General features: G+C 34.5%; 1 protein-coding gene across 5 annotated transcripts in view; it reads right to left on the reverse strand.

Annotated features, from left to right (window-relative positions):
• The window catches only part of Pds5b (PDS5 cohesin associated factor B), a 185,452-nt gene that overhangs the window by 18,476 nt on the left and 154,188 nt on the right, over positions 1–12,788 (reverse strand). For all 5 annotated transcript variants that reach the window (XM_005387709.2, XM_005387707.2, XM_005387710.2 and 2 more), the window contains exons 22-26: positions 11,882–11,950; positions 10,779–10,915; positions 8,441–8,564; positions 2,099–2,303; positions 190–304 (exon numbers count right to left, since the gene is read on the reverse strand). In XM_005387709.2, the coding sequence (XP_005387766.1) occupies positions 190–304; positions 2,099–2,303; positions 8,441–8,564; positions 10,779–10,915; positions 11,882–11,950 (650 nt within the window). The remainder of the gene's footprint in view (positions 1–189; positions 305–2,098; positions 2,304–8,440; positions 8,565–10,778; positions 10,916–11,881; positions 11,951–12,788) is intronic.

The following is a 12,788-nucleotide window of genomic DNA, read 5'->3' on the forward strand; positions in this document are numbered from 1 at the left end:
AAAGGAAGGAAGGAAGGAAGGAAGGAAGGAAGGAAGGAAGGAAGGAAGACAATGAATAAAGGAATAGTGAAAATAAACTCGTAGGAAATCAAATACAGTAATTAATTATACATGAGATCCCATTATCAGCAGTAAAAGGAGAAAACAATCTTCAGAAAATACAAAAAACTGGATGGAAAAAAGACTTACTCTTTCACATCTTTAAGTTGTTCAATATCCTGTACTTTGACATAATCTGGGTCATGGGCCAAAAGGTGAATTGTATATGGAACAACATACTCTGGTAGAAGAGATAATAATTTTTCTGTAAAAGAAACAAGGAAAGAAAGGGGGGAGAAAGAAAAGAAAAAAAAATCCAGGTTAGAAAATCAAATCTTACATGTTCTTTCATACTATATGTCCTATATCCCAACAGTTCACCACAATACAGCTAGAAAAAAACACTGAAATATTGTAATGAGAAACATGACAGATTAAACAGTTCATTCATTCATGACACTTAATGTTGGAACGCTTATTAACAGGCTAGAAAGATAAATATTTCCAGTTTCAGATACATCAGGAAAAAATGACTCATATAAACTATATTTAAGAAAGAGACGTAAGACCCATTTTTCTTCTGAGGGAAGGAAAAACTTCTAGTAAATCTTTCAAAGCCACTATGACATAAAAATAAAGAGTACTGGCTGATTCAATTTGTAACAGGAGAACAACTATGACAAAGTGGAAATACGGAATAGAGTTTCTAAGATGTTTTAAGTAAAGAACTTTTTATCTAAATTCAAGTATTTTTATATGTTGACTGTCAGTAAGTTCTGCCACAGATGTCAGAAAAGCAATTCTAAGTAGCTTTAATAGAGTATACGAAGACTAGAATTCATATTCTGAGTAATTCCATTCACACTTCTTATATTCAAATTGAAAATTTAAATCTGATATTCAACCTGGAATATCTTTTGTGTTTATAAAGCATCACATTTTATTTCTATTTCTGAACCTAAAGAGAATAGTTTCTATGCAATACTAATTCAAAGACCAAGTGCAGAAGAAAAGTAACGAGGTTTCAAATTCAGTAAAATTCAAATTGAATTACATCAAACATTTGTGTGTTTACTATGTGCTACTTGTGAGAATCTAAAAATATAAAGATGGAAAGAATATAATAAACAAAAATATGAAGACGAGTAAGACCAGGTAACAAACTCATACCAAAGCATAAGCAGAGACAAAAGTTATCTTCAACGCCCAAAGTGCCCCAAACAAGAATAGCTGATTTCTACTGAGTTCTTCAGACTAGGCTTTACATACCTAAATTTTCAATCCTTACAAGAATTAGGAAGTATAATTATACCAATTTTATGAATAAACAAACTAAGGCATGGGTTACATAACTTGCCCAAAATACAGCCAGTAAATTACAGAGCTGGGTTAATCCTCACTTTCCAAGGTGAGGAAGGAAGGAAAAAAAGAGGGTCACAGTGATACACTAACAACAAACATATTTTAAATAACTCACTAAGTGTAAACCACATTTCCTGGTTTCATTCATTCGTTTATCTGGAAGGGGGAGGCAATTTCCAGACAGAGTTTTACAACAGAGGCAAAACAAAAGCTGCACAAATTTCAAGTAATCCGAAGTACATGGAACACAGAGTTCGCAGGAGGAAGTGACAGTGAAGCGACTTAAAGAAAACTACAGGCTAATCCTGTCGGGCTGAGCGGATGAAAGCAAGAGCACCTGATACTGCGAGCTACCGAAGGAAACAACGAAGACGAAAGACTTACCCTTTTTCAACTGCAAGACAGTTTAGACAACCTACATAAATGTACAAATTGTACTGTTCTGTTACAAGTCCTCCAATGTCATAACAACTTCTTCGTTGGCCATTTTGTCATTTACACAAAAATATAAGCTGAGATTTAAATACCCGTGCATTTCTACTTGTAAAATCATCTTTATGGTAGATGGAAACTAGTTATTGAAAAATGTCGATAACTTATTGAATAGATGCCAATTAAAATACAGTAACAGTAATATTCTATATCCTATAAAACTGAAATTGGCAGGCTCGAGAAGTACACTTTCCTGGGTGCTTACCACTAACAGCTGCATGTTGCTTCAGATACTCCCGCCTTACGTTTATATTTTTTACCAGACACTGTCTAGCGTGAGCTCTTCTCTCCTTTACGGGATCTTTTGCACAAAGTGCACAGATTGCCATATACTCAAGTGGCAGTCGTAATCGGGAAAGGCCTTTGTGAAGTTTTTGAGCAAATACTTGTCTTACTTGGTAACATTCATCCTGTAAAGATATAATTATTCCACGTATTACCGACACGGCAGCATGGAGTAACGACTACAAAACAACTATCAAATGTGCTATTTCAAGTAGACAGGGAGGTAAACAGCAGCAAGTGTATCTATAATCATGGCTTCATTGTTCATAAGGCACATGTTGTGACAAGTTAATTTCAAAGCTACAGTATACACTTGGACCCTAATAACTATCAGTTAGTTGCATGTACCAGGAAACACTGAATGTACTCCTGAAACAGATAAAACTAGTAAATATAAATCCACCCAAAATTAGATATTTTTAAAAAATAAAGCATAGGGGTTAGGGATGTAGTTCAGTGCAGATGTGCTCACCTAGCATGTACAAGGCCCTGGGCTTGATCCACAGCACCACAAAATAAAAACATTAACAATTTCAAAAATAAAGTGTAAACATTATCTTATACATAGCTTTTCCATTTAGTGTTAAGATAAAACTCTAACCAATTTACACATTTCGGTTCTATCATTTAAAAATCTATTCAGATTAAAATGCACACTTCAAAGATGCCTAATCAGGGCTGGGTATATGGCTCAGCGGCACAGCACCTGCCGAGCAAGCACAAAGTCATGAATTTGATTCCCGGTACCAGAAAAAAAAATTTTTTTTAAAAAGATGCCTCATCAATTTCAGAAACACCAAATTATTTTCAGTTGCACAAATGAATCGAACTGTTTATTAACCATACACCTGCTTACCTCACACAGCTCCCTCCTCCTGAACTATGCATCCCCAATCTGCTAGCTAATTCCTCATCCTTTTATGTTTGCCAGAAAGCAGTGTATTGCCTTAGACACGGACGTCTTGCCTATATCCTGTACCCTCTTCTCACTCTGCACTCTGTGCATATCTCCAGCACAGCTTTCAGTACGTAACATTAAAGTGATTTACCTGCCTTATCTATCTGTGCCAGTTCTGTAAAAGTAAGAACTATACCTTTACTCATCTTTGTATCTCTAAGCCTAACACACTAAGTGGTATACAGAAGCAAAGAATTTTTCTAAAGTACAGGGAAAAGCGCTCAAACTCTTCTATACGACATATGAACCTCTTCATGATGCTATCTTGCTATCAATAAATACAAGATGTGGCATGTTTCCTACTACTGCTACTTTAGGTACAGTATTTCTTCCATCTAGAATGATCATTTAGTTTTTCTTCAAAACTTCACCCATAACATCTTGACCTTATCTTTTTATGTCCTTATTTTGTGTCTCTTCTTTAATTTAAATTTCAGTATGTTACAATATGACTGGTTTTCTAAAAGTAGCCTAGCTTTTGTCCACCTATCCTCACAACTCAACAAAATAAAGTTAATTCACTCCTTCCTCAGCATTAATGTTATTAGGGCAGACAGAAGTCTTCATTTCATATATATTTATGTGCATATACATGTCTTTATGTGTATGTAAAGTATATGCATATATATTTATTTTGCTATTTTATAAATATATTTATTTTACATATGTAAAATGTATACATTATTTTGTATTATATATAAAATGAATATAATTATCCCTTATATTTTGTATATTAATATAATAGATACATCATTATTTGTTAAAAATATATAATAAAATTATTATGAAATATTTATCATGAAAATCCCCAATTAAAAACTGCATGGGTAAGGCAGATAGCAAGTTTAAACCCAGACTGGACAGTCTAGCTAGACTTTGGAAAGGAAAGGAAACAGAAGGGAAGGGACTTGAAGTAGGGTGAGGGGAAGACATGACAGACCTCAGTGTGAAAGCCTTGGGTTCAATTTTCAGTACTGAGGAAGGATGGAAGGGAGGGGGAGGGGAAAAGAGAAGAAGCAAAAAGAAAAATCAACAAAAGAAAAATAAATTAGCTCACTGCAAAGGCTTTAGGCTCAATACCCAGTAACAGCATGGGGATGGGGGGACTGCACCAATGAAAGTCAACATATAAATAAATACCATTCACTAGCCTAACCAAGACAGTATTTTTGTCCTCCTTTCACTAATCATTTGGGATTCAAGAATGCAGTGCAATTAGTATCAAAGTCAATCCAAATCACTGCAGAAGTAGTAGTTTTCAAACAGTCATTAAAGTGATGGAGGATTGTCAAATCATAGATAAGGCAACATAAACAACTCACAACTAAAAAACTGATAAGAATGGTGACACAGGTACTTTAAGAAAATCATCTCAATAAAGAATAAAAAGAGGTGCTACTGGGAATTAAGGAAGTCCCCCCCAACCTTTTTTTTTTTTTTTTTTGCAAAGATGATTACAATATTCTTTTGACTGTGTTATAAAAGCAAACATGAGGTAAAGAATAGAATAACACAATTTTATAAGGAAAAACCGTGTTCTCCAGAAAGCAATATACGATACTTTTATAGTGACAGTTATAACAAATAATTGGTTAAATGGAAGAGGAAAAAATAAGAAAAGCTTAGTGTGGTGGCCTATGCTTATAATCCCAGCACTCAGGAGGTGGAGGCAGAAGGATCAGAAATTCAAGGCCAGCCAGGGCTACTATAAGGACTACAAAGTGTCTAATACATTGCTACAATATTTTTCCTCCAAGATAAAGCTTCCTTCAAACCTCATTTTCATTACTATGAAATTAATTTTAGCGAACATTATAAAGAAATTCACCTTTACAGGCCTTTTTAAGTCCGAATTATCTGCACACCTACCTTTACCACCTTACAAATGGTGTAACTCAACATTTGTCCACATTTTCTATTCTCCTAAGAAGCTGTTAGAATGTTGAGGATTGTGGCCATGAGTCATTCATCTCTGTACCTCCAGAAACTAGAATAATACACAGGATATGCTAGTACAGAGTAAGTTTTTCATGAACTACATAACAAATTTGAAAATATCTGATCAATTATTAAGCCAAGATTCATATTATTGAGTCTCTATTCTTTTCTATCTATTGTTTGTTCAAATATATGGCAAGGGTCCCCCAGATACAATACTACTTTCAAGAGCCTCAACTCAAGTAAGAACAAGAAACCACATGTATATAAACAGCTAAAGCATAAAGCTAAGTTCTGTATGTATCAGAAGACTGAGATAAGGGCTGGGGATTTAGCTCAGCGGCAAAAGCGCCTGCCTGGCAAGCGCAAGGTCATGAGTTCGGTTCCCGGTACCGGAGAAAAACCGAAAAAAAAAAAAAAGAAGACTGAGATAGTATCTAGAGAGAATTAAAAGGAGAAACAGACTACTTAGAGCCAAACAAATCACAGAAGTTTTGTGGAGAGGGTTGTGCTTGCCTCTGCATGTGCAGAAAGGGTTACATATAGATATGTGGAAATTGGAGGAAGACACAAAAATTAGAGGCAGCAAAATAATAGGCACATAAAAGATAGAGATATTTGTCCAGCTTCCCTGAAATAAAGGTGGTAAAGGTAGTGTGCTAAACAATGATGCTGTACTAAAACTGAGTGGAAATATGGGTCCAAACAACAGATGATGAAGAGCCAGGATATAATATATGTGCATTTTTTCTTTGTACAAATAGAGGCCCCTAATAAATGCTGAGCAGAGTAAAAAGATCAGAATCGTAACTGAGGAAATTTATCCAACAGAGAAAGTCTCACACTATTAGTGTTATTTAACGATGGTTAGGGCTAACAGAATGATAAGATATGAAAGACCCAAAGACTGTAACAGATATAAGGTAGAATTATTTGAATCTTTCAACAAGGTAGAAGGTAAAGCAAAGAGTCAAACATAAACTATGCTTTTAAATCTATGAAATACCATCCAGGTTTAACACTGAGAAATGGAAGGAAAGAACACATTTGATAAATATGGATTCAGTCTTGTATTTACAGAACATCAAAGTCTGAAATTTTTATTTAGCATGTGAAACATAACCAGAGACTTGGGGGCAGGTGTTGCTGGTATCATAATCAAGTACAGAGAAGAGGGTCAAAGGAAGAATGTGTAACTGGAGAAACTGAACATGGACAGATCCTCAAAGAACATACAGATTTAAAGAAAATGAGAAAAGGCCAGGTAAGACAAAAATCAAGAGACAGACACCAAAGAAGAGAATTCAAGAATAATGGAGCGATGAGCTATGTGAAATGATGTAGAAAGAACAATGAAAATTAAGATCACTGGATTTGAGGACTTCAGTAGGATGCTTACTGGAAAACTATGAAGGAAAATGCCAAAATATGAATAATAAGGAAGGGGTGAAGCAGGAGAAAAAAGATACAGATTATTATATATTGAGGTTTGGAGTTTAAAATAGAAGACACAAGCCTGTAGCTTAAATATCAATATCTATCATACCTCCTAATTTTTATTCACTCTTTCAAGTTCTTACACTAGTGAGACAATACGCTGCTTGCACATGCAGGTCTCATTTATTTCACTTTTGAGTATGGTCTCTAGTTGTGGCCATTTACCTATAAATGCCTCAAGTTTATCTTTCTTTATAGCTGAGTAATATTCCATTATATAAAAATGCCACAATTTTTTTATCCAATCCTCAATGGACGGACATTTGAGTGCTTCTATGATTTAGCAACTACAAATTGTGCTGCTATGAACATGGGTGCACATATATCGCTGTGATATGATGTTTTCAGATCTTCTGGGAAAATACCCAGAAGGGGAACAGCTGGGTTGAATGCGACCTCTAGACCTAGTTTGCTGAGGAATCTCCAACTTGCTTTCCACAGTATGACAGACATTGCGAAACGAAAGGATACTGCTCAAAAGTAAAGAGCAACTGGGACGAGGGAAAAGAGAAAAGAAAGAAGGGGAAAACCATGTATATATGTATATACAGGATAGTTAACATAGTTGACTACTGACTTACATCACTTTATTGAAAGGAACAGTTAATGATTAATTATTTGATCAATCTTTCATGTCTATATTTGCTTTCCTGAGAAACCACTTTGAAGTTATCAATATATAATATAGCAACCAATGTTAATTTCCTGTCACCTTGTCCGTAATTCAGTATTACTTGTATTGTTCTTGTGCTATTTTGTAAATGGATGTTTGTTTGTTAATGTTTTCATTCTTTGATGTTTTTAAATAAAATTTTTTAAAACAAAAAAAAGAAAAAAAAAAGAGTATCAAAATCAGGAAAACTTATTCTGTAGAATGGGTGAGGTTGCAAGAAGATGCTAATAATTACTGTTTAACCATTAACACAATGTTCCACATGCAATTCAAGAATTTAACTCATTAAGCAATAAAGAATGCTTCTAGCCTTACAGCTATACCATGTATTTTATAAAACTATAAATTTTCATTTTAGGAATTAAATATAGTCAATCCTCATTATTCACAGATTCCATAATTAAGAATTTACCTAATTTAAAATTTTTGTAAAAAATTTATTTTGTAAAAAATAAATATAATTTATTTGTAACCCCCCAAATCAATACTTGTAGCAATTTTATGGTCATTAGAAACTGTGTAGAGCAATAAAAAAAACTGCGTAGCGTGAATAAACACCCAAAGCTACAATCAAAAGAGCCCTGCCTCACTGTTCAGTTCTCACAGTGTAAGAGTTCTTCTGTAGTCTAGTTAGTATCGCGTTTTCACCTTTTTGTCCTTTCAGTAATTTCAGTGTTTAAAATGGCTCCCAACCATAGTAATGAGGTGCTGTTTAGTGCTCCTAAGCATAAGAAGGCCGTGATGAACTTTACAAAGAAAAATGGGTGCTAGGTAAGCTTTGTTCAGGCATGAAGTATGATGCTGTCAGTATTAGTTTAGTGTTGAAATGTGGGTGTGGGTGTGTGTGCGTGTTTCTTTAAACACATAAAACAAGGTTGTATACTGACCAGTTAATGAAAATTTTGTGACCAGTCTGGGGACCCTACCCTTGTATTTCCCCTAGGAGCAATGCTTCAGTACACGGTTCAGTATATGAGGTAACTTTATAAATCAGCACTGTGCAGAACAAGTTAAGGATACTACGTTAGCAAAGAAAAAGTCAAACGAGTTTTAGACCTCTGAAATGTTTCTTCTCATGCACAAATTTTTGAAAAGTATAAACATTCAAGACTCTCAGCTACGTTAACACAGTGCAATTTTCCTTCCAAAGGTCAAAGACCATATAAACTCATGTCCGACACAAACGTTTTCCTTACGTTGATAGCTAATGCACACAGCTGATACTGCTCTAATGTGATGATCTCGTGGTAACAGGGTTCTTGCGCCAGCTTCACAATAGCACTCCCAGCAGCAAGCCTCAGGCGTGACATATCTGGTTTACTGAAAAATAAGCAAGAAAGACTACAGATTAGACTTCTGTTTCATATAAAACCATTACTACTTTGTACATGTAATTCTGAGAGATTCTTGGGGAGCAGAGGTAGGAAATACTATGGCCTTTATATTTTGCAGGGAGGGGTCCTCCTCTCAAATGCCAAGTTGATGGAATTAGGAGTAAAGTTTTGGGTTGTTTGTTTTTGGTTTTATTAATAAAGGAAACTCTCCTTCCTACATGGAAATTTAAAGTATAAAAACACAAAAAAAAATCAATCTCATTACAGGCAGAGACAGGAATCCCCTTCTAATTTCTGCTCCTCCAACATCTGCTTTGTTTTCACTAGAATTATTCTTACTCACACGCTAGGCAGCCCCTAGATGTTTCTGAATGTTACGTGGATTCCCTAGAATACATCTTACATAACAACCCACACTAGGGAGCACTTCAATTATCTTATGCAGTTTTAATATACATGATATATAAACTCTACAAGCAGTTACTATAGTTAACCTTATCTTGCATAAGTGAGGAATCTGACATGTGGAAGTGAAATAGTTTGCTAATAAATTAAAAGAGGTGATAAATTATAGAACATGAATTTGAACCCGTGTATGTTTGTTTGTTTTTTGTCTTTTTGAGACAGGGTCTGATGTTTTATATTCTGCTTAATGTGTTGAGAAAAGAGCAGAGTTGATGGAAGGTAACCTACTGAATGTATTTCTAAAATGCAGTTTTTAAAATGTGCTTGATATAAATCATTTAAAGTGCACTCCTCTTCTTATTTTATTTATTTTGTTTTGTTTGAAAGATACAGTGCAATAGAGTGGGCCTTCCATAGCTGTGTGTTCCACATTTGTGGATTCCAGCATCTGTGGATTGCAAATGTGTGGAAAAGAAAAGTTTTATTTGTATTGAAACCGTACAGACCGTGCCCTTTGTCATTTCCTAAATAATCCCATGTAACGATATTTACACTGTATACTAAATATTACAAATAATCTAGAGATACTTTAAAATGCGTTTTAAAGTATCTCTAGATTATTTGTAATACTTAGTATACATATGCAGTTCAGGCTGGCCTCAAACTCCCAATGATCTTCCTGTCTCAGCCTCCCAAGTGCTGAGATTACAGGTGTACACCACCACGCCCAGCCTGAACCTTTGTAGTATGCCAGTGTTTTTAACCACTGAAATATATTGCCTCTCTAGCAGAAGTCTATTTTCCAGTCATCATCAGTGCCTCTAGTTATTATTACTAGGTAATATATATTATCAATTACATTTTATTATTTAAGTATAACTGCTAGATAAGACAGGTATAATTAATATCTCTGTCTTATACATTGGAAAATTGAGGTATTGACCAGTTCAAGTAACTTGCTAAAGATTACCAGTAAGTAGTGGAGCCAGGATTTGAATGAGAGCTCTAGAATGACTATATCTGAACTATACATTTGTTGCTTGGTATTCAGAGGGAACTGGTTCCAAGACGCACTTTCCAATACCAAAATCCGAAGATTCTCAAGACCCTTATATAGAAGTGTTTATGTAAATCTATACATATACATCCTCCCATGCATTTTAAAGTATCTCTAGATTACTTGTAATACTTAGTATACAACGTAAATATTGTTACATGAGATTATTTAGGAAACGACAAAGGGCACGGTCTGTACAGTTTCAATACAAATAAAAGTTTTCTTTTCCACACATTTGCAATCCACAGATGCTGGAATCCATAAATGTGGAACACACAGCTATGGAAGGCCCACTCTACTGCACTGTATCTTTCAAACAAAACAAAATAAATAAAATAAGAAGAGGAGTGCACTTTAAATGATTCATATCAAGCACATTTTAAAAACTGCATTTTAGAAATACATTCAGTAAGTCACCTTCCATCAACTCTGCTCTTTTCTCAACACATTAACCAGAATATAAAACATCAGTCACGGATTTATACACTGATGCTTACACATTAGACAGCCCAAAAAGCACTCATCTATTATTTAAAATACTCACAATGTACTTCAGTAACTGCACCAGACAAGTGACTATCATTGTGAAATAATCACTACACAACACGCATTTCAGTAAAAATATGTGTACCTAATGAAATAACACTAATTCTTTTTAAAAAGAAACTACAAAAGTTAAAGGTTACCTCAGGAGTTGAAATATTATGCAATTAAATAAAATGTGAAATAACTGCATACCTAATTTTCCCCTGTTCTGTCAAGTCTCCATCACTATGCAATATTGTCGTCAGCAATCTTAAAGTAGAAGTTCCTGATTTACTGTGATTATTTTTCATTCCAAGTAGCCACCGAACCATCATTTTAATAGCCTGAATCTAATGAAAAAAACAAATTAACAAGTAAAATATACTACATTTTAAAAAAACCATCTATTACCAATTTTTAAAACAAAAAAATCAAAAACCATTTTGATGGATGTTTTTTAAGAAAAAATAAGAGAGAAAGAGAGAGAAATTTAAATGGTTTAAATTGAAGATGTTTCACCCCTCCAGAAAAGTGGAAAAAAACTGCTATTAGAGACCAATGCTGAGAAAATCGGTTTATTATCAAATCAGGAAATAGCAGGATTCATTGATGTTAAAAAGGAAGGACTGCTCCACAGGTGTGCAGAAATACATCAGAATCTGAAGCTAGAATAATGTAAAAGAAAAAAATATGGAACACACACACTCACACATACACACACACACACCCCACAGAAGGTATACAAGAAATTACAACTAAAACAATAACAGCATTTAACATATTTGTTCCTGAGTTTCACACCTTGGCAGTGGATTAAAATGAGGTCTACATTACAGATCGTACATAGTTTTTTTTAATAAATCAATACTATCTACACCAGTGATAAATGTATCTTTTATGTAAAACCCTCACCTCAGTTAAAAACTAATTTTTATAAAAAATAAAAAGTTTTACTGAATGCTATGGAATAGTCACATAGTCTTAAAACATGGATCACCAACTTTACTAAATAGGAAAATGTCCAAAAGATAACAGTATCTCATTTTACCATTACAAAGCTGAAAGTAGTAAAAGAAGTAAAACATGGAAGCAGCTTTTTTCCTCTTCAAATTAGGTTTTACCCTGCTGCCCACATGGCTCCAAGTAGTTCATTACTGCCCTATACTCTCACAGTCCAAAATAATGTCAAAGAGTAACTACAAACACTTGATTTGAACAGTTGTGTCTTTGTGACAAAAGCAGAAATTTCAACATTTTCAATAATTCTACGATATAGTGAGCACACGAAAATCAACAGGCCTACACATATTACTTACTTTGACCATGGTCTCAGGAGAAACTTCTTCATCTGGAACCCAAAGTTTAGTTGTTTTTTTTCCTGGAAGCTAAGCAGAAAGTATGGACTTTAAAATATGAGTACAAATTCCCACATTGAAATAACAGTGAAGAAATAGTCTTTACAATTTGGACAGTCACCATATGCACCTAAAATACTCTGCCTAATTCTAACTCACTAAAAAGGTTGACAGACATGGCCTCACTAGCACCCAGGTACAGTATTACAGGCTCAACAGGAACTGAACTATCATCTACAACTGATCCTCACATCCCAGGAAAAAAATTCCCAAACACAGAGCTGAAGATTTACACACAGCTTACAGCTCACTTCTTCGGTTGACTCACCCTCGAAGTACAATTCATATCTCACTGCCAACCAGTTTGAACCCCCTGTGGTTCATGTATGACTGTCCCATCAAATGGCTTTTTATTAATTTTATTAGTAAAAAGGCCTATAAAAGTGATTAAATCTGTTTGTACCACCAGTTGTACAGGCTGCCCAATGGGACAATTGTGCATATACTGCCAGTGGTTCAAGCTTGCAGGAACATGTTAAAAACACCACGAAAGACTTGACTGTCTCTCTTTCAAGAAAAAGTTGAGATGAAAAGGGCTAAGTATATGAAATACAAGTATGTAGAAACAAAATATGTAAGAATTAGAAAATCAAGACTGATACTTTTCATAAATGAAATAATTAAAAAATAGAAAAGTCTAGCAAGGTGTAAAATTAAGGCTCCAAAATGATTCCCCAAGCCAACCATAAATATAATTTACAACATTACTTAGTACCTAGCATAAACTGTGTTACAGAAATTTTTAAATCTTTAGGAGGGTGTGGTGACTCATGCCTTTAATTCCAGCACTCAGGAGGCTGAGACAGGA

The sequence above is a fragment of the Chinchilla lanigera genome, unplaced genomic scaffold (assembly GCF_000276665.1).
Source record: "Chinchilla lanigera isolate Chin_1 unplaced genomic scaffold, ChiLan1.0 scaffold00030, whole genome shotgun sequence".
In the NCBI taxonomy this organism is placed as follows: Eukaryota; Metazoa; Chordata; class Mammalia; order Rodentia; family Chinchillidae; genus Chinchilla; species Chinchilla lanigera.